General features: G+C 44.0%; 1 protein-coding gene across 2 annotated transcripts in view; it reads left to right on the top strand.

Annotated features, from left to right (window-relative positions):
• Positions 1-3,729: 3,729 nt before the first annotated feature.
• ANKRD35 (ankyrin repeat domain 35) overlaps positions 3,730-22,226 on the top strand; it is a 51,747-nt gene continuing 33,250 nt past the window's right edge. Inside the window, exons 1-5 of one of the 2 annotated variants that reach the window (XM_026721797.2) lie at positions 3,730-3,933; positions 14,306-14,436; positions 14,858-14,946; positions 15,542-15,606; positions 20,051-20,108. In XM_026721797.2, the coding sequence (XP_026577582.2) occupies positions 3,895-3,933; positions 14,306-14,436; positions 14,858-14,946; positions 15,542-15,606; positions 20,051-20,108 (382 nt within the window). In that variant the 5' untranslated portion in view covers positions 3,730-3,894. Of the gene's footprint in view, positions 3,934-14,305; positions 14,441-14,857; positions 14,947-15,541; positions 15,607-20,050; positions 20,109-22,226 lie in introns of those variants that run through there. The other variant, XM_087914171.1, reaches the window with a different exon arrangement.

Raw genomic sequence — 22,226 nt, 5'->3', positions numbered from 1 at the left:
CTGTGGTCCCACATCATTAATGGTCTCCATCTTGGCTTTGTCACTATATATATCTATATATCTACATCTACATCTATACATACATACATACATACATATATACATAAAACAAGTGAAATACCACTCACGTATCATCACAAAATCTCCAGATCCATAAAGCCCACAAACTTGAAATTTGGCACGTATATTCCTCATGGCTTCTAGGTGCTCAGTAAGAAAGGATTCTTCAAAATGACCATTTGCATTAGCATTTCCTATATTATTATTATTATTGTTGTTACGCTCGGATGCTAAGGAGTTGTACTCCTCCCCACCTGAAAAGAAATCTCTTCCAAATGCAAAACACAAGCAGAGGAGAGGAGTTTCGTTTTCACTTTCACGGCACCAAGCAGCTTTAGTACAAAACAGTTGAACTAAGCCACGCCCAGGCTCCTTGCTGTCTCGTTGCTCACACAGCAAATACTGTTTCAGTTTCCAAACAGCCCTCAACTCATAGACTGACAGGATGCTAGCCAGATGAATACTGATGGATGCTGGTAGGCAGAGGCACAATTCCCCCCATTTTCCTCCCCCAAAATGAAACCCGATCACATAGTTTCGTAGTGAAGTACGGATATCCAGCTAGTTTAATATAAAGCAGGGGTGGAGTATTGGCACAACCCCACTTCGTAATGAAGGTAATTTTCCTTCCACATATGCTGATGGTCACTTAGAGCAACAATATTATTTTAGTGGGACTGAATAAAATCTAATACACTTTTCCATCTTCATTTTTCCCCCCACATCATAGTCTACCACTTTCTGGCTCATTCTAGAAAGATCTTTGTTCACCTAAAAGCCATTGTGGCCAAGTGAAACTTGCAGAGATAATATAAGGGGAGAAGTACCAGGCTTGCCAGAGTACATAAGATATTTGCTTGCAAAGAATCTCAGGCAGAAGATATCAGATCTAACGACCCATCCCTCAAAAAAGCATTTAATTTTTAAGATGTGGGAGGTAGGACAGATAAAAGCATCATTTTCCTCAAACAGTTATTTAATAACGGATGAGCCAGGAGTATTACTTGTTGAAAAGATGCTATGGCTATTCAAAGTTTCAGCACTAAAACCCCTTCAATTTCTGACTTTTCTCGTGAATACAACATTGTGATATTTCTTCCCCTGGTGGCTTTGGTTCCTCTTGATCCTCTTTTTAATAGAAGAACAGTTGAAAGGGACCTCAGAGGTCATCTAGTCCAGCCCCTCTACTCAAGCAGGAGACCCTATATATCATTTCAGACAATTGGCTGTCCGGTCTTTTCTTGCATAAAGTTTTTTTTTTTTTTTAATAACCTAACAATTTGATTATTGGCTAAACTGCGTTGTCTGGGTATAAATAACTTTAGGAAATGATCACTAGAGAGCGCATGCATGCGCATTGCATTATGGGGATTTGCACACTTTGGGCACTCGGTGCCCAAAAGGTTAGTCATCACTGCCCTAAACTCTGTTGTTGAACCCATGAGAATTGGCTTGAGTAAAAAGATTTATGACTTATAGCCTCTATGACTTGGTTCAACCAACAGATGGCGCAGTGATCCATAGTTTAGCATTTTTAGATCATTTTTAGGGCTGACAAATTTTTAAGGGATTCCTTTTGAGACATACTGCAATTAAATTTACATATTTTCTTTTTTATTATTTCTTTTCTTTTATTCTTTTCTTTTTTCTTTTATTATTTTTTTTCTTATTTTCTTTTCTTTTCTTTTTTCTTTTTATTTTATTTTCTTTAATTATTTTATTTTATTATTTTATTTTATTATTCCTTTCCTTCCCTTCCCTCTTCCTCCTTCCCTCCCCTTCCCTCCCCACCTCTCCTCTTCCCTTCCCTTCCCTTTAGTCAAGGAGAGAAGCAACCTAGAACTAGGGCGAAACAGTGAGAACAATTAACCACCAGAAGTTGTGGGTCCATCACTGGAGGTTTTTAAGAAGAGACTGGGCAGCCATTTGTCCAGAATGGTATGGGGCCTTTTGCTTGGACAGGGGCTGGACTAGAAGATCTCCGAGGTCCCTTCCAACTCTGTTATTCTGTTCTGTTATTCCAAAACCCTGTGGCACCATTGCCTCCGGCAAAGATCTTCCTGTCCGATAGTCCGTCCTCATCACGTATGCATTCCAGTTTGGAGAGCTCAGACTGTCTTTTGATTTTCCAGCTTGCTTTCTAAACCAAGCTTCTTGATCTTCAGGTGAGATGATGTCAGAGGCCTTAGGAAATGTCAGAAGCCGAAGAAGGGCTTCCATGAAAACCGCCTCCGGTCAGGGATGAGAATGTCAAAGGCCACAATAAGGATGCATGCAGAAGAAAAATCGTTAATAGTTTGCACAATGAGTATCGGTTTCAGAGAAAGGGTCTCCTTCCCTTTAGCACTGGCTGGGAAACAGGAGAGCTGCATCGGACACTTGGAAGAGGACTGGGATGGTTGTGTGTGTGTGTGTGTGTGGTTTTAGGTAAAGCAGCAACAGCAGTGAGAGACATCTAAAAAAGCCAGATGGAAAGCAAAGATTGGAGACAGAAGCAGCATTCCAATGGTTGAGAGACTGCCACAAAGAAGAAGGGATCAAGCTATTCTCCAAAGCAACAGAAGGCAGGACAAGAAGCAACAGATGGAAACTAAGCAAGGAGAGAAACAACTTGGAATGAAGGAGAAAGTTCTTAACAGTGAGGACAAATAACCAGTGGAACTGCTTGCCACTAGAAGTTGCGGGTGCTCCATCACTTGGAGGCTTTTAAAAAGAGACTGGACAACCACCTGTCTGAAATGATATAGGGTCTCTTGCTTGAGCTGGACTAGAAGACCTCCAAGGGATCCTTCCAGATCTATTCTGATTAACAGATCCTGAGTTGCATGCCTAGGGGCCCATACCATCTGGCAGAGGGAGGTGGGATTTCTGGAGCAGATTTGCTGAAGAATCGGGAGGCGTCTCCAGAATTGCTTTGAGCAGCCTCTTATCCAGGTATCCCAGCTTGTTCTCTCACCTTTCCTAATTTTTCTCAGCGAGCCTGAATCTGACAACCAAAGCTAAAAAAAATCCCTGAAGCATTCTGAGCCAAACCGTACAACAAAAAGAGATTTGTCATTTTCAGAATTCCCAGGCAAACCAAGACCCTAGAAAAAGTGCAGAGAAGGACCGCACAGATTCCCAGCCAGAGGAACAGCTGGCCAGCAGAAGTTGTGGGTGCTCCATCACTGGAGGTTTTTAAGAAAGGACTGGACAGCCACCGGTCTGGAATCATATAGCGGGTTGGACTAGAAGACCTCTGAAGTCCCTTCCAACTCTATCCTGCTTGCTTGCTTGCTTGCTTGCTTGCTTGCTTGCTTGCTTGCTTGCTTGGTAAGAAGCTGCCAGAGAGTCAATTCTTGTACTGGAAACATTTGCAAATCTTCTTCCGGTCCCTGCCTGCATCAGGGATGGAGGATTTTACGGAGCTGTAGCTGCGAATTGTGGCTTTTTCTCTTGGATGATGGTTAGTTACAGGAGGGAAGAGAGAGCCGAAGGAAAGAGCTGGAGAGATGGCTTCGAAGACGTTTCGCTTTTCAAGTCAGGCGACGAGAGAGATTAAACCGAGATGCACGTCTGGGGCATGTCAGGGCCTGGCTGAGCAAGGAAACAGGTGTGCAAGAGGCACACCTGGCAGGACCGGGCAGCTCCCTGCTGAGGCCCTTAGGCAACTCAAGCACGCCTCCCAGTCACACCGATCGGGAACTCCAACCGGCTGCAGCTCCGGAGATGCGCTCTGACCAGTCCTGGGTTCCTGCTCACCTGGGAGAGGCTCACCTGCCAGAGATGGACTAGAGCCGTCCGTCTGTGCACGCCCCTCCAGGTCAGGAAAGGAAGAAAGGAAGGGAGGCCACCATGAAGAAAATGTTCTCCTGTTCCAGCCATCAAGTGGCGGTAAGTACCAATGGCTGCACTCACCGAATTCGATAGGTGTTGGTGGGTTATCCTCAATGTAATTATGACTTGAATATCCCTGTAATTACACTTCTTAAAAAACCAGCAGATATGTGGGACCTGCAGGCCACAAGAACTTGGGTTTTTAATCTCTCTCGGTTTTGAATCAAGATGATAGTCCTTAAGGTGGCAAAGAAGAAGGAAAAAAAAACTTGGAAAAACAGAATGCATGCCAGGGCCTAGAAGGAGCCACATTTTTTGCAGTATTGAGAGGAATTTTGAGTGCTTTTCCCTAACTTTTTAGCTTACTACTGAGGGGACTAGCTCTCCCTTGGCTTCTTGGGGCACCTGGATATCTGTTCTTAAGAGAGGGAATTTAAAACTACTCAAAGCTGTAGTTTTTGACTTTTACTTTACAGCAATATTGCATTTGGATTTAAACATGTAGTCAGAATAGCAGAACAGAATAACAGAGTTGGAGGGGACCTTGGAGGTCTTCTAGTCCAACCCCTTGCTCAAGCAGGAGACTGTATATCATTTCAACCAATCAATTGGAATAGAGCTAGAAGGGACCTTGGAGGTCGTCTAGTCCAACCCCCTGCTCAGGCAGGAGACCCTAGATCATTCCAGACAAATGGCTGTCCAATCTTCTCTTAAAAACCCTTGACTTGTGACTAAAACTGAGCCCAAAATTTATGTTGCGAAGTAAGTAAAACTCTTCCTCCTTCCAAATGATTTGTTTCAAGCTCACGAAATGTTTTGAAATCGAGATGATTCAAATTTATTTTGCAATCCCAGGTCCTGACTGCACGCAGTTGCCCAAATTCATGCAATCAGTTAAAGACCAAAACTCGCTTTTCACAATAGATAGAATAATAGTAATAGTAACAGAATTCTTTTATTGGCCAAGTGTGATGGGACACACGAGGAATTTGTCTTGGTGCAAACGCTCTCAGTGTACATAAAAGAAAAGAGACATTTGCCAAGAGTCAAGAATCATAAAGGACAAACACTTAATGATAGTCATAGGGTACAATAATCATACTAGGAAACAGTCAATATAAATTGTAAGGATACAAGGATATAAGGATATTGCTGAATAGGGGGAAGGAATAGAATAGAATAAATATTGGAAGGAATAGAATAGAATAGAATAGAATAGAATAGAATAGAATAGAATAGAATAGAATAGAATAGAATAGAATAGAATAAACATTGGAAGGAATAGAATGGAATGGAATAGAATAGAATAAATATTGGAAGGAATAAAATTAGAATAGAATAAGGATAGAATAGAATAGAATAGAATAGAATAAGAATAGAATATAGAATAAGAATAGAATAGAATAGAATAGAATAGAATAGAATAGAATAGAATAGAATTAATAGAATAGAACAGAACAGAACAGAACAGAACAGAACAGAATAGAATAGTATTCTTTATTGGCTAAGTGTGACTGGACACACAAGGAATTTATCTTGCTGCAAATGCTCTCAGTGTACATAAGAGAAAAGAGACATTTGTCAGGAGTCGAGAATCATAAGGTAGAATATTTAATGATAGTCATAGGGTGCAAATAAGCATAAGGTACAATTCAACCAAAGGACCTACCTCTACTCATTCTGTGCGCAGGTAGTCCTTGACTTACAATCCCAATTGAGTCCAACATTTATGTTGCTTAGGGAGATGTTGGTGAAGTGAGCTTTGCCCCTGTTTTATGACTTGTCTTGCCACCGCTGTTAAGTGAATCATTGTCAATCGTTAGCGACATGGTCGTTAAGCGAATCTGGCTTCCCCATTGACTTTGCTGGTCAGAAGATCACAAAAGGGGATCACGTGACCCTGGGACACTCAACTCATCATAAACATGAGTCAGTTGGCAAGCATTTGAATTTTGATCACATGAGCACGGGGATGCTGCAACAGTTCATTTAGTGACCATTCAAAGTTACTGTGATGACCTGGAGTGTAACACATACGTAACAAAATCCAAAACATTAATAAATGTCCTTTAATGCCTCCAACTTGTCCTCACTGTTCAATAATTCTCCATTGGAGATAAAATGTACTCAAAAATAGTCTTCAAAAGAAAGCAATACAGTCCAAACTTAATGAGCAAATAGAGGTGAAATAAAAAAACTAAAACAAACTACATTGAAGGAATTTCCATAACGGACCAGGATAAGTAATCACCAACTTCAAGGAGATAACAAGGCACAGTCTGTTGGAAGGACACCAACCAAGATAACTTCAGCCCAAAATAAGACACTCTTTGCTTCTGGCAATGCTGTGTTTTAACCATCTCTCTTATATACTATTCTCCCCAGCTGCCACCAATGAGGAGGATCATGGCCGCTTCCTCTCTCATAAGCCAAGTTGTTCCCTTATCCTCTCTTCCCTGCATGCCTTAGGATGGAGAGGGGATGGGCCTGGTTCTTCCTCTGACTGCCCAGCCGGCCTCTGCCCTTCCCCAGCTCCTCCACAGCCTCCGGAGCCAAACTTCTACTCCCTGTTGGCTGTTCCTCCTCTCCCTCAGAGTCCAACATAGGCATAACAGGGCATAACAGTTACACCAGCACTGAGAAGTGACTTATGACTGTTTTTCACACAACAGTTGTAGTATCCCCATAGTCCCCTGATCAAAATTCAGACGCTTGGCAACTGACTCAGATTTATGACGGTTGCCATGTCCTGGAGTTACGCAATCCCCTTTTGAGCCCTTCTGAGAAGCAAAATCAATGGAGAAGCCCTGATTCACTTAACGACTGGTTGACTAAATTAGCAACAGCAGGGATTCGCTTAGCAACCATGGCAAGAAAATTCGTAAAATGAGGGAAAAACTCAACACGTGTCTCGCTGAGCAACATATGTTTTGGGCTCAATTGTTCATAAATCCGAGGACTTACCTGTTAGTTTTGAGTTTTCGCGACTCTTGGATTTTCAAGTCTGGTCTACTTCGCAGGGTTGAAATCCAACGGTTCAATATTAGGGCTCAGTGCAGAAGGCACTCTGCACGTAGTCAGAGGGACATAAATCAGATTGGGACGTTCCAAGCTTCCGTCCCAGCTGAGAAAAATCATAGGGAAAATATTGAGCAATAAGAAAATAACAGAGTTGGAAGGGACCTTGTAGGTCATTTAGTCCAACCTCCTGCTCAAGCAGGAGACCCTAGACCATTTCAGATAGGTGGCTGTCCAGTCTCTTCAAAACCTCTGGTGGCAAGCTGTTCCACTGGTTGATTGTCCTCACTGTTTGGAAGTTTCTCCTTAATTCCAGGTTGCTTCTCTCCTTGATGAGTTTCCATCCATTGTTTCTGGTGCTTTGGAGATTAAGTTGACCCTCCCCTCCTCTTTGTGGCAGCCCCCCAAATATTGGACCACTGCTATCATGTCCACCCCCAGTTCTTCTTTTCTTTAAACTAATACCCAATTCCTACCACCACTCTTTGTATGTTTTATCCTTCAGTTCCCTAACCATCCTGGTTGCTCTTCTCCGCACTCTTTCTAGAGTCTCAGCCTCTTTTTTTTAAATATCACGGTGATCAAAAACTGGTTGCATCTTATCAAGGCATTTTAAAGGAGTTCAATTCGACTGTGGAAACTGTGTCATTTATTATTATTATTTTTAATTGTTCAGTCTTGCTCTTGTCCTGCCCTCGAGTTAGATCCGGCCTCGGGGCGGGGAGGGGGGGACTTCACGGTGTATTTCAGCTTCTCCCGAAGTGGCACCTGTGGAAATGCTTTTCTTTGTTGCATGAATGTCCTTCCTTTGTGGGTGTTGCCCCCGCCCCCCAACTATGCAGCCAAGAGGAAGGGGGCATGGATGGAGACCCTTTGGGGCTGAGGAGCACCCCCCCCGCTGGATTCTCCATGGCAAGTCTGGGGCCCTTTCTCTAAGGGGGCTTGGGTTGGACTAGATGACCTACAAGGTCCCTTCCAACTCTGTTAATCTGTTATTATCCTTAGGAAAAGATGATCCCGAAACACCAGTACTTCATCTGTCAGAAAGGGAGTTGGCCAAGAAAGGGTTGGATCCAGAAACCGGGAACTTCACAACCCCTGGGCCAATCTGGAGATCACAACGATAGCACAGCACGTTGGGAGGAGGAATTCCTTCACCAAGGAGGCAAAATCACTAGACAGGGGAAGGAAAAAAAAAGTTCCTGAAATGGAAAGAGAGGAAAAACAAGGAAGGCAATAATAACCCTACAGGTAGAATCCAAAGTAAATAAACAAAGAAATACCATTAGCCGCCTAGCTGAATTTGTTTCATCTTCTAAATTATGTCACTTTCAAAATATGTTTAGGGTGTTTTGCAAAAAGGCTAGTTGGTGGCAGGTCATCAGGGCTCTCTGCCTTGAAGCTGTTAGGTAGGTTCTCCTTGCCTGCTTCTTTCTTTCTTTCTTTCTTTCTTTCTTTCTTTCTTTCTTTCTTTCTTTCTTTCTTTCTTTCTTTCTTTCTTTCTTTCTTCCTTCCTTCCTTCCTTCCTTCCTTTCTTCCTTTCCTTCCTTCCTTTCCTTTTCTATTCTTTCTCTCTCTTTTTCCTTTTTCTTTCTTTTCTCTCTTTCTTCCTTTCTTTTTTTCTTCCTTCCTTCTTTCCTTCCTTTCCTTCTCTTTTCCCCTTTTTCTTTTCCTTTCTCTCTCTCTTTTATTTCTTTCTTTTCTTCCTTCCTTCCTTCCTTCCTTCTTTCATTTCTTTTCCTATTCTTTCTTTTTCTCTCTCTCTCTTTTCCTTTTTCTATTTTCTTTCTTTTCTCCTTTCTTTCCTCTTTCTTTCTCCCTTTTCCCTTTTCTGTTTTCTTTCTTCTCTTTCTTTTCTTTCTTTTTCCTTCTTTCCTTCTTTCCTTCCTTCCTTTCCTTTCCTTTTTCCTTTCTTTTTCTTTCCTTTCTCTCTCTCTCTCTTTCTTTCTTTCTTTCTTTTTCTTTCTCTCTCTCTCTTATTTTCTTTCTCCTTTCTCCCTCCCTCCCTTCCTTCCTTCCTTCCTTCCTTCCTTCCTTCCTTCCTTCCTTCCTTCCTTCCTTCCTTCCTTCTTCCTCCTTCCTCCCTCCCTCCTCCCTCCCTCCCTTTCTTTCTTCCTCCCCCCAGTTTTATAAACGTGGAATATAAAATTGAAAGACTGAAACTTTGCCAACCGGCTGAACTTCACTTCCTAAAGACCCTGAGTTGAAGTGACAAAGGGCACTGAATTAAAAGGTTTCCACAAAGGAGATGTTTAAGGGAGAAGAAAAGAGATTTCCCATTTATTCAGACCTCTCACTAAAGAGTCATTTTCCCACCACCCCCGCAATGGGTTGGCCCTTTTGTGTCCTCTTCAAATAGAGGATTGTCACAGAAACAATTAAAACTTGTGCCTTTGAAATGAAAGAGGCTGGGTCAGCCTTCCCAGGCTAGACAAGACAGGAAACAGAGGAGCTAAATCTACTCTTATTGTATGGCTACAATAACAGAAATCTTGCAGTTCTGAAAAGGCAAATCTCCCGCAGTTGCTTTTTACAGTCTGATAATTAAGGGTGGATCCTTTCTAAGTTTCTTTCTCTTCCTATTATATGCAATTGAGGCTGCCCCCTTTTTATGTCTAGTCCAATATATCTAGTTTAATGAAAACAGATTTACAGAATTGGAAGGGACCTTGTAGGTCATCTAGTCCAACCCCCTGCCCAAGCAGGAAACCCTGCACCATTTATTAATAGAGTTGGAAGGGACCATGTAGGTCATCTAGTCCAACCACCTGCCCAAGCAGAAAACCCTGCACCATTTATTAACAGAGTTGGAAGGCCATGTAGGTCATCTTCTTGTCCAACCCCACCACCACCAAAGCAGATCCTTTTGGACAAATGGCAGCCCAGCCTGTTCTTGAAAGTCTCCAGGGATGAAGCTCCCACAATTTCTGAAGGCAACTTCTGTTCCGGAGGTTGATTGTTCTCGCTGTCAGAAAACTCCTCCTTATTTCCAGGTTGAATCTCTCCTTGATCAGTTTCCATCCATTCTTCCTTGTCTGGCCTTCAGGGGCTTTGGAGAATAGCTTGACCCCTTCCTCCTCTCTGGGGCAGCCCCTCAAATATTAGAAAACTGCTCTCCTGCCTCCCCTGATTCCTCTCTTCCCTAAACTAGCCAGGCCCAGTGCCTGCAACCATTCATCGTATGTTTTAGTCTCCAGTCACCTAAAAAAGAAGGATTAGGAATGATATGATAGCAATCTTCCAATATTTGGAGGGCTGCCATAAAGAGGAGGGAGGGGTCAACCTATTTTGCAAATCACCTGAAGACAGGAAACTACCTGGAATTAAGGAGAAACTTCCTAACAATGAGAACAATTAACCAGTGGACCTGCTTGCCACCAGAAGCTGTGGCTGCTTCATCCCTGGAGGTTTTTAAGAAAAGATTGGACAGCCATTTGTCTGGAAAAGTATAAGGTTCCCTGCTTGAGCAGGGGGTTGGACTAGATGACCTCCAAGGCCCCTTCCAGCTCTGTTCTTCTGTATCTGATGGTTGCCTAGGCAGGACCTTGTCCTTGTCTCAAAAGTTCATTCCTACCACCTACCATTACGCAGACTGGACAGTCATCTATCAGAGACACTTTAGTGGCTCCTGCACTGAGCAGGGGTTGGATTAAATGACCTTGAAGGTCCCTTCCAATACCACAGTTCTATAAGAAGAGGGGCTTCATCCGTAATCCGAGAACTTCTCTCCAGGAATGAGAGCAGATTCCCTTCTGATTCTCTTGAGAACCGAGTGACCCGAGAGAGAGGGAGAGGGAGAGAGAAAGGGACGCCGCCTTCTACCAACGCCCAAGCCTTCCCTTCCCTCAGCATAATTCGGGCTCCTGTGAGAGCCAGGTGTGTGTGTGTGTGTGTGTGTGTGTGTGGCCTTGCACAACCTCCCCTCCAACAACAACAGGGCGTGTGGCTTTGTCATGCACTGTCTTCACAACTGCATTTTTTTCCCCTGTCAGGCAGAGCCAGGAGTTCATTTCCCCAAAACTGATCCGCTTGCCAAAGCAAACAGCAAAGAGGGGCGGCTCCAGAGGCAGAATGCGGACCGGGCCCAAGGGCGCCGGGGGTGGGGCGGGGACAGAGTCCCCAGGTGAGGCTGAGTCGGAGCTGAGAAGCGAAGTCGTGTTCACTTCGCAAAGGGCACCGTAGACCGTAGGCACCGTAGACTGGGATTTAAGTGCAGCTTCTAAAATAAATAAAATAAAATGCTAAAAAAAAAGACTAAATAAAAAGAATAACGAAATGAAATAAATAATAATAAAATATAATATAATAAAAATAATGAAATGAAATAATAAATACAACAAAAAGAATAATGAAATGAAATAATAATAAAATATAATATAATAAAAATAATGAAATGAAATAAAATTAAATATAATAAAAAGAATAATGAAATGAAATAAATAATAAAATAAAATAAATAAAAAAATAACAATACAATAAAATTAAATTAAAAAATTAAAAAATAAAATAAGTAAAATAAAAAAATGAAAAATGAAATGAAATGAACTAGAATAAAATAGAATAAAATGAATCATAGAATAAAATATTAAAGTAAATGAAATAAAACAAAAAATATAACAGAATAAAAACATTAAAAAATAAGAAATATAAAAACTGAAATAAATAAAAAATAAATGAAAAAATTGAATGGAAGGAAATAGAATAATAGAATAAAATAATGGAATAAAATATTAAATAAAATAAAAAATACAATAAAAATAAATATTAAAAATGAAATAAATAAATTAAAAAATGAAATGAATTAGAATAGCATGGAATAAAATAAGTTATAGAATAAAATCTTGAAATAAAAAAAATTAAAAAAAGAATGAAATAGAGTAAAATAAAATATAAAATCAAATAATCAAATCAAATCAGGTAGATAGAAGAAATATTTGTACCTCGAGATTGAACTGTGGGGTCATTGCACGGATGATGTTACCTAATTGGGTCATGAAATGTCTGCAAGAAAACCAGCAAGCTCAGGGAGCACAAGAGACAATAAAACAAAACAAAAGGAAACATGACCCAGGGACACTGAAACCATCATAAATATGAGTCAATTGTCAAGCATCCACATGTAAATCATCCGAATGGTCAGCCGTGGGCGGCAGCTGCCAAAAAAAACAGGAAAATCCTAGGCTGCATCAACAGAGGGATAGAATCAAGATCACGTGGAGTATTCATACCACTTTATAAGGCCCTGATAAAGCCACGCTTAGAATATGGCACCCAGTTTTTAGCCTCCATGATGTAAAAAAGATGCTGAGACTCTGGAAAGAGTGCAGAGAAGAGCAACCAAGAGGGGGCTGGAAGCAGGGGTGGGATTCAATTTTTTTAACAACCGGTTCTGTGGGTGTGGCTTAGTTAGTAGGCATGGCTTGGTGGTCATGTTATTGGCTGGGCGTGGCCAACTCAACATCACTCACATTGAGGCACGCATCTCCTCGCCTGGCCTCTCGTTGCCGTGGGGATGCTGCAACAGTCGTAAATGTGAAAAACGGTCATAAGTCACTTTTTTCTGTGCCATTGTAACTTTGAATGGTCACTTCACACAAGCAAAGTACCAGCAAAGGAGGGGGAAAAAACTCCAGAGAAGTTCCAGAGACCGGAAGTCTAGTCCTGCCAAGAATGTAATATGGATTAACGGAGAGGCGGTTTCTGTAAGCAACACCAGAATGTTTCCTTCCTGCCTTCCTGACAGGATTAGCCCAGTAATTTCTTCTAACAACTGGTTCTCTGAACTGCTTAGAATGTTAACAGCCGGTTCTAGTGAATAGGTGCGAACCGGTAGAATCCCACCCCTGGCTGGAAGATAAAATATATGAAGAACGGTTGCAGGAATTGGATAGTGAAAGGAAGGACTGGGGGTGACATGGTAACAATATTCTCCTGAGCAGAGGGTTGGACTAGAAGACCTCCAAGCTCCCTTCCAACTCTGTTATTCTCAGTGGTGGGATTCAAATTTTTTTTACTATCGGCTCTGTGGACGTGGTTTGGTGGGCATGGCTTGGTGGCGGGTGGCTTGGGCCTGGCAGGGGAAGGATATACTGCAAAATCCCCCTTCTCTCCCCACCCCACTAACCTACTTTCCAGCTCTGTTCTCCTGTGCAGGACAACAAAAGGAGACCCAGCCGATCAGCTATGGTGTGGCTTAGTGGGCATGGTGTTCTGTGGGTGTGGCAGAGGAAGGATATACTGCAAAATCCCCCTTCCCTTCCCACCCCACTAACCTGCTTTCCAGCTCCGTTCTCCTGTGCAGGGCAACCAAAGGAGACCCAGCCAATCAGCTATGGTGTGGCTTAGTGGGCGTGGTGTTCTGTGGGTGTGGCAGAGGAAGGATATACTGCAAAATCCCTCTTCCCTTCCCACCCCACTAACCTGCTTTCCAGCTCCGTTCTCCTGTGCAGGGCAACCAAAGGAGACCCAGCCGATCAGCTATGGTGTGGCTTAGTGGGCGTGGTGTTCTGTGGGTGTGGCAGAGGAAGGATATACTGCAAAATCCCTCTTCCCTTCCCACCCCACTAACCTGCTTTCCAGCTCCGTTCTCCTGTGCAGGGCAACCAAAGGAGACCCAGCCAATCAGCTATGGTGTGGCTTAGTGGGCGTGGTGTTCTGTGGGTGTGGCAGAGGAAGGATATACTGCAAAATCCCCTTCCCTTCCCACCCCACTAACCTGCTTTCCAGCTCCGTTCTCCTGTGCAGGGCAACCAAAGGAGACCCAGCCAATCAGCTATGGTGTGGCTTAGTGGGCGTGGTGTTCTGTGGGTGTGGCAGAGGAAGGATATACTGCAAAATCCCCTTCCCTTCCCACCCCACTAACCTGCTTTCCAGCTCCGTTCTCCTGTGCAGGGCAACCAAAGGAGACCCAGCCAATCAGCTATGGTGTGGCTTAGTGGGCGTGGTGTTCTGTGGGTGTGGCAGAGGAAGGATATACTGCAAAATCCCCCTTCCCTTCCCACCCCACTAACCTGCTTTCCAGCTCCGTTCTCCTGTGCAGGGCAACCAAAGGAGACCCAGCCAATCAGCTATGGTGTGGCTTAGTGGGCGTGGTGTTCTGTGGGTGTGGCAGAGGAAGGATATACTGCAAAATCCCCCTTCCCTTCCCACCCCACTAACCTGCTTTCCAGCTCCGTTCTCCTGTGCAGGGCAACCAAAGGAGACCCAGCCAATCAGCTGGGACTCGGGAGGTGGAGAATAGATGGGGTGGGGCCAGACAGAGGTGGGATTTGCCGGTTCTCCGAACTACTCAAGATTTCTGCTACCAGTTCCCCAGTAGTGGTCCGAACCAGCTGATTACCACCTGTGGGTTGGACTAGAAGACCTCCAAGCTCCCTCCAACTCTGCTATTCTGTATTCTCTCGCCTCCCAGATTGAAAGCTGGAACAAGCACGACCAGAAGCTGTTTGACGCCGTTGAGAAAGGGGATGTGACCCGAACGTCTCTTTTTGCCTCGAGGAAGACAGCCCACCCCACCAAGCTCAACGCCCTGGGACAATCTGCGTACGTAAGTTTTCCCCCTCGGCCTTCGAGAGGGACAGTATGGCTGCTGCCACTTCCTGGGAGTCTGGGCAACTGAATGGAGCTGAGTCTTTATTGGCCGGATGCCCTTCCTGTCACCAATCCGGAGTATTGTTCAGCAGATATATATCTTATTGTGCCCAGAGAGAGTGAGTTTATTTACTTTATTTTATGGTTTAGTTTATTGGCCATGCATCCCTCCAAATTTATTTCACTTTTCTTTTTCTCGAGTTGTCCCATGGCGAGGTGCGCCAGGGCAAGTTGTCTGTGGCGAATTGTCCCGCAGCGAGTTGTCCCATTCATTCTGCCAGGGAAGGGGCGGGGGGGGGCTTCTCAAATAGGGATTCCTAGGTTTTCCTGGTGGAAAATTCTAGGTTTTTTTAAAAAAATCTCTTTATTGCAGGTTCCATCTGGCAGCTTCCAAGGGACTCACAGAGTGCCTCACCATCCTGCTCACCCATGGGGCCGACGTCAATGATAAGAACGAGGATGGTGGGTACCAGCCCAAAGACCCCTCTCCCCATTTTTTTCCCAGGGCATTACGATGGACAGTTGCAGGAACTGGGCCTGGCTAGACTAGGGAACAGAAGGACCAGGGGAGACAGGATAGCAGCCTTCCAGTATTTGATGGGCTGATCCAGAGAGGAGGAAGGGATCAAGCCATTTTCCAAAGCACCCAAAGGCCAGACAAGGAATAATGGACAGAAACTGAACAAGGAGAGATTCAACCTGGAAATAAGGAGAAACTTTCTGACAGGGAGAACCATCCATTCATGGAACAGAAGTTGCCTTCAGAAGTTGTGGGAGCTTCATTACTGGAGGCTTTCGAGATGAGACTGGACTGCCATTTGTCAGAAATGGTGTGGGGTCTCCTGCTTGGGCAGTGGGGTTGAACTAGATGACCTACAAGGTCCCTTCCAACTCTTAATCTGTTGTGGCTGCTTCAACACTGAAGGTTTCGAAGAAGAGATGGGACAATCATTTATCTGAAGTGGTACTATAGACTCTCCTGCTTGAGCAGGTGTTGGACTAGAAGACCTCTGAGGTCCCTTCCAATCCTCTTATCTTACGGTTCATGTTTTTGCAGGCAGCACAGCTCTGCACCTGGCCACCATCGCTTGCCAGCCCCAGTGCGTGAAAGTCCTCCTCCAGGTAAAACACTTCTCCTTCTCCTTAGGGAACCCATATCAAGCCCGTTCGCAGCGCCCTATAGCAAAGGGCACCTCTGAGCATGTGCAGTGACATTTCATCTCGGTGGGTTGTAGAAGCTTAGCCTGTGGGGGAGGGTGTGGTTGTTGCTGCCTTTTGAGAATTGTTGTGTGGCTCTGTCCTATTCCTAAAAATCTCCCTTCCATTGAGAGGGGCTCTGAGGGGTCCTTGTTGGTCTCTGAGCTTGTTTGTGGAGGAGGAGGAGGAGGGGAGAGAGAGAGAGAAAGGGAGAAGAAAGGGGTCCTTGATGCTCTCTGAGCTTGGTTGTTTTCTTGCAGACGTTTCACCCAACTAGGTAACATCATCAGTGCTAGAAGGGAGTGGGGTTGTGAGGAGGGGGTTTGGAGGAGGAGGAGGAGGAGGGGGAGAGGGAGAGGGAGGAGGAGGAGGAGGAGGAGAAGAAGAAGAAGAAGAAGAAGAAGAAGAAGAAGAAGAAGAAGAAGAAGAAGAAGAAGAAGAAGAAGAAGAAGAAGAAGAAGAAGAAGAAGAAGAAGAAGAAGAAGAAGAAGAAGAAGAAGAAGACTACTGTGGGGTCCTCAGTGGTCTCTGAGCTTGGTAGTTTTCTTGTAGACTTTAAATTACTCAATTAGGTATACTAGCTATAAGGGAGTGGAGAGATGGAGGAGGAGGGGGGGGAGGAGGAGGAGGAGGAGATGATAACTGTGGGGTCCTGGGTGCTCTCTGAGCTTGGTTGTTTTCTTGCAGACCTTTCATTACTCAACTAAGGAACATCATCAGTGCTAGTAAGGAGCCGGGTGGTCTCTCAAGAGACAATCCACCAGCCAAAAACAGAACAAAAAAGACCCAAGCAATCTCTCCATCATCAATCACCACCCAGATGAGCAGAGATTAACCCCAAAATTCACATCAGACCAACAATCAAGTCAACAAAACCCCAATCAAGAAATGGCCAGAGCCCAACCAAAGAATCTCTTAAAACTACCCACACCCACATAGACAAGCAAGAATGGAATGGAATGGAATATAATAGAGCAGAGCAGAGCAGAGTAGAATAATAATGGAATGAAATAGAATAGAAAATAGAATAGAATAAAATAGAATAATAATGGAATGGAATGGAGTGGAATAGAATAGAATAGAATAGAATAGAATAGAATAGAATAGAATAGAATAAATAGAATAGAATAGAATAGAATAATAAATGGAATGGAATGGAATGGAATAGAATAGAGAGAAGAGAGAGAAGAGAGAGAGAGAAGAGAAGAGAGAGAAGAGAAGAGAATAATAATGTAGAGATAGAATACAATTAGAATAGAATAGAATAGAATAAGAATAGAATTATAATAATAGAGAATAGAATTAATAGAAACTGAATGGAATGGAATAATAGAGTAGAGTGGAGTGGAGTGGAGTGGAATGGAACGGAATAGAACAGAATAGAATAGAATAGAATAGAATAGAACAGAACAGAATAGAATAGAATAGAATAGATAATGGAATAGGATTCAGAATGGAGTAGGACACAGAATGGAATGGAATAGAATATTTTTCAGATTAACAGAGATGGAAGGGATCTTGTAGGTCATCTAGTCCAACCCCCTGCCTAAACAGGAGACCCTACACCATTTCTGACAGATGGCAGTCCAGTCTCTTCTTGAAAGCTTCCAGGGATGAAGCTCCCACAATTTCTGAAGATATAGGATTAGATTCATTATTGGCCAAGCGTGATTATTGTGGGTTTCCATCCCTGGAATTGTGAGTCTCCATCACTGGAGTTTTTTCAAGAAGAAACTGCACAATCATTTGTCCCGGATCTCCTGCCTTAAACACAGCGAGTTGGACTAGAAGACCTCCGAGGTCCCTCGCAAATCTTATTACTGAGTCTTCTGTCATTTTTCAATTTTTTCCATTCCCAAAGACGAGCCTCTCCCCATTTTTTCCCCGGCCATAAACAAACCGAGAAACGAGCAGATCTGCCTGGGCAGCGGCTGAGGTGTGGGGCCCGGCCCAAGTCCCGCTGCTTCCACAGAGCCTGGTTTTGCAAGAGTCCCCAGTGGCAGTTTCAACCCAGCAGCCGTGGCACCAGCAGCCGGGAGCCAGGCAGTTGCACAAGGTTGTGTTGGGAATGTTCAGGCTCGCCCTGCTGGCCTGCGAGGCCGCATTCTTGAACCGACAGAGATATCCGGGCCTCGTAAAAACCACCAGTTTCCTCCCGGGAAGCCCCTTGTGCCAAGCAGGGGGTGGGTGCAGGGAGCATGTCTCAGCGTAGGTCAACTGCAGCCTTCTCCCACATTTCTATCTTTTTAATTTTAATTTTTTGTTTTAATTCGCTTCTTCATGTGTCCTGGCAAGATTATGCTCAGAGATTACTTGCTCAGCAGCTCTGGTGGCCTAGAGAGGTAGAGCTCTCACCTCCCAATCAGGAGGCTGTGAGTTCGATCCTAAGTAGAGGCTAATATTTGGCATAGACTCTCCTGCTCAAGCAAGGGGGTAGGACTAGATGACCTCCAAAGGTCCCTTCCAACTCTGTTATTCTATGATTGCATGGTGTTCCGGTTTGCCTTAACTTGGGTAAAGAGAGCTGGTTTTCCAAAGCACCCAGAAGGCAGGACAAGAAGCAACGGAAAGAAACTCACCCAGGAGAGAAGGCAGCCTGGAATTGAGGATCAACGTCCTCACAGCGAGGACAATTAGCCAGGGGAACTGCTTGTCACCAGAAGTTGTGGGTGCTGCTCCGTTGCTGGAGGCTTTTAAGAAGAGAACTTGTCTAAAATGGTTTAGGGTGTCCTGCTTGAGCAGGGGGCTGGACTAGATGATCTCCGAGGTCCCAATTGGTGGGATTCATTTTTTTTTACTACCGGTTCTGTGGGCGTGGCTTGATGGGTGTAACTTGGCTTAGTGGGCATGGTGTGGCTTGGTGGGCATGGCAAGGGAAGGATACTGCAAAATCCCCCTTCCCTCCCCACCCCACTAACCTGCTTTCCAGCTCCGTTCTCCTGTGCAGGGCAACCAAAGGAGACCCAGACAATCAGCTGGGACTCAATGGGAGGCGGAGCATAGATGGGGTGGGGCCAGTCAGAGGTGGGATTTTCTGGTTCTCTGAACTACTCAAAATTTCTGCTACTGGTTCTCCAGAACTGGTCAGAAGCTGCTGAATTGAATTGAATTCTTTATTGTCATTGTATGTATATACACAGTATACACATACAATGAAATTCACATAACACCTGGAGACCAGACCCAACACACACACGACAATCCCCAAACACCTCCCCACCCACCAAAATTCCCTGTCCCCTAAAAACACACAAGCATCCACGCAACAAACCACGTAATACTGTCCAACGGTTCACTGATGGTGGTCCTTAAGTTTGTTGTTAAGTGCAATTATAACTCTGGAATAAAAAACTCTTCAGAAAACGTCTGGTCCAAGTTTTAATTGTTCTGTATCTTCTGCCAGAAGGCAACAGCTCACAAAGATTGTGAGCAGGATAGGAATACGACCTCTGCTTCCAACTCTGTTAACTTCCACATATCATCTTGGGTATGAGTCTAAGATACCTGATGCAATTTAGCTCCAAGGACGGTTGCAGGATTTGTGTCTGGCCAGTCTAATGAAAAGAAGGACTGGGGTGGGGAGGACAGGAGAGCAGTCTTCCAGTATTTGAGGGGCTGCTCCAAAGAAGAGGGGGTCAAGCTATTTTCCAAAGCACCAGAAGGCAGGACCAGAAGCAACAGATGGAAACTAATCAAGGATAAAAGCAACCTAGAATTAAGGAGGAATATTCTGATAGTGAATTTCTGGTTATTCTGATATTCTGATAATTAACCAGTGGAACAGCTTGCCACCAGAAACTGTGGTGCTCCATCACTTGAGCCTTTTAAGAAGGGATTGGACAGCCACTTATCTGGAATGGTATAGTTTTTCCTGCCTGGGTATGGGGTTGGACTAGAAGGCCACCAAGGTCCCTTCCAACTCCTTTAACTTTTACATATCATCTTGTGTTATGGGTTTAAGATACTGGATGCAATTTAGCTGCAAGAGAACTAGGTGTGCAGAGAAGAAAAATATCTGGAACACATTGTAGGAGATTGGGATTGGAGGTATGCCTAGTTCAGAAAACAAGAAGGTGACATGATAGCAGTCCTCCAATATTTCCAAGGTCTCTTCCAACTCCATTTCCCTGTTTTTCTGTGTTTAGAGAAAATCCCCACCTGGAAAAATAGATAAATCATTATTTTTTTCAGGGTTGACTAATTTCACAACGTTCCCATCCAACTTTGCTGGATGATTTTAATCGCAGGGGAAAATGTAGTCTTGTATTTCGTGTTATACCACTGTTAATTTTTTTTATTAAAAGCTATTAGTACACCGGACATTAGATGTATATTACAATATTACAATAACTACCTTTTTTCCCCACAGCATGGAGCAAATGAGGATTGCATGGATGAGGAGAATCGTACGCCTCTACATTGGGCTGGTGAGTCCTAAAACAAAAAAAGCACAGGTAGTCCTTGACATACGACCATAATTGAGCCCAAAGTTTCTGTTGTTGAGTGAGACATTTGTTCAGTGAATTTTGCCCCATTTTACAGCTCTCTTGCCACCATCATTAAGTGAATCACTGCAGGCGTTAAGTGAGTAACCCACTTGTTAAATGAATCTGGCTCCCCCCATGGACTTTGCTTGTCAGATGGTTGCAAAAGGGGACACTGCGACCGTCATAAGTACGAATAGGAGTGCTGGAAAGGTTGTAACTGTGAAAAACGGTCATAAGTCCCTTTTTTCAGTGCCATTGTAACTTTGAACAGTCACTAAATGGACTGATGTAAGTGTCAGGATTCCGGCTGTTACCTCCATTTAAATCATGAGTCTCGAGCCAAACTTCCAAAACTTCAAAAGGATTTATTTGGAGTTAACATGCCTGCACTGCTTGGGCGTAGCCGACTCTGAGACACATAATTCATTGTCACCCTTGACCCTGGTTTTCCCTCCACACCTCTGGGTGTATCGTAATTCACATTCTCCAATGGGACACATCCATAGCCAAGAATCATCAATCATGCTCTCCAGTTAGAATTTTGCACGGCAGAAACTTTGGTCACCTAGTTACTATCTTTGAAAACTATTTATGGAATGCAATTTCGGTTTGCAAACTGCCGCACTTCTCTTCCCCCCTTTCCCTTTCTGTTGGTAACTCTAAAACTCCACACTGTTCAAAGAATGTCCAAATTGTATAGCTAAAAGTCTGTGGAGATTCTCAATCCTCCAGGTGATGGTTGTCCCAAAGGTGCTTTTTTCAGGAGGCAACTGGACTTTCTGGTTTTTTGAAAATGTTTCTCTTCTCATCCAAGAAGTTTCTTCAGCTCTGACTTGGATGGTGGAGAACAGAAGGATTTTTATTCTTTGCAGACAGCTGGTCATTTGCATCCTTTTAGAGGGTCGTTGAGGCCACTTGGAGGTTTGTCTGTGTCCTCAGGATCACCTGAGTGGTACTCCTGGTTCCTGTAGTCTGCAATTTTTTTTCCTCTACAGGACTACAGGAACCATTTGCATCACTCAGGTAAACCTGAGGACACAGATAAACCTACAAGTGGCCTCCATGACTCTTTAAAAGGATGCACAGGTGCATGGTGCGCGGCAAGGGGAATCATGCGTGCAGATGCAGGAGGTGTGGGGCCCCCAGCACGCATTGCCTTCTGGCTACTGGCACAAAAGCATGTGCACATGAGCGTGTGTGCAATTATTGGCACAGGAGCTGAAAAAAGGTTTGCCACCACTGGTATAGGGTCTCCTGCTGCAGCAGCGGGTTGGACTGGAAGACCTCCAAGATCCCTTCCAGCTGTGACTGATTGAATTCTATGCAAAATGCGTCCAATTCTCTACCGGGATGTATCCGATGCACGCCAGCGCATTCAGTCTTGCAAATTTGCAGATCAGCATTGCAAAGTTGCTCTTTTCCATGTTTTGTGACACTTTGTCACCAAGCCAAGTTCATTCTTGATTTTGGGGGGCAATTCCTGTGAATCGACCCAACAACTCTCTAAAAAGGATGCGAATGACCAGCTGTCGGCAAGCAATATAAATCCTTTCACTCCCCACCATCCAGTCAGAGCTGAAGAATCTTCTTGAATGAGAAGAGAAACATCTTCAAAAGAAAAAACAAGAAAGTCCAGTGGCCTCCTGAAAAAAACACCTTTGGGACAGCCATCACCTGGATGAAGAGAATCTCTAGAGACTTTTAGCTCTATACAATTTGGGATGGACACCCTTTGAAGGATGTGGGAATAGGAATGGATTTCCAGAGGGAAAAAAATGCAGACTACAGGAACCAGGAGCACCACTCAGGTGACCTTGAGGATACAGATAAACCTCCAAGTGGCCTCAACGACTCTGCAAATGACCAGCTTTGCCTTCAAGGAATATAAATCCTTCCATTCCCCACCATCCAGCCAGAGGTGAAGAAGCTTCTCGGATGAGAAGCCAAACATCTTCAAACAAAAAACCAAAAAAGTCCAGTTGCCTCCTGAAAAAGTCCCTTGCTTTGGGACATCCTCAGGAAACTTTTATTTTTTGATTTGTCAATCACTTACAAGAT

The sequence above is a fragment of the Pseudonaja textilis genome, chromosome 16, assembly GCF_049901715.1.
Source record: "Pseudonaja textilis isolate UNSWEBS1 chromosome 16, rPseTex1.2, whole genome shotgun sequence".
NCBI lineage: Eukaryota > Metazoa > Chordata > Lepidosauria > Squamata > Elapidae > Pseudonaja > Pseudonaja textilis.
The sequence above is the reverse complement of the archived record's forward strand: the minus strand, read 5'-3'. Positions and strand labels throughout refer to the sequence as shown.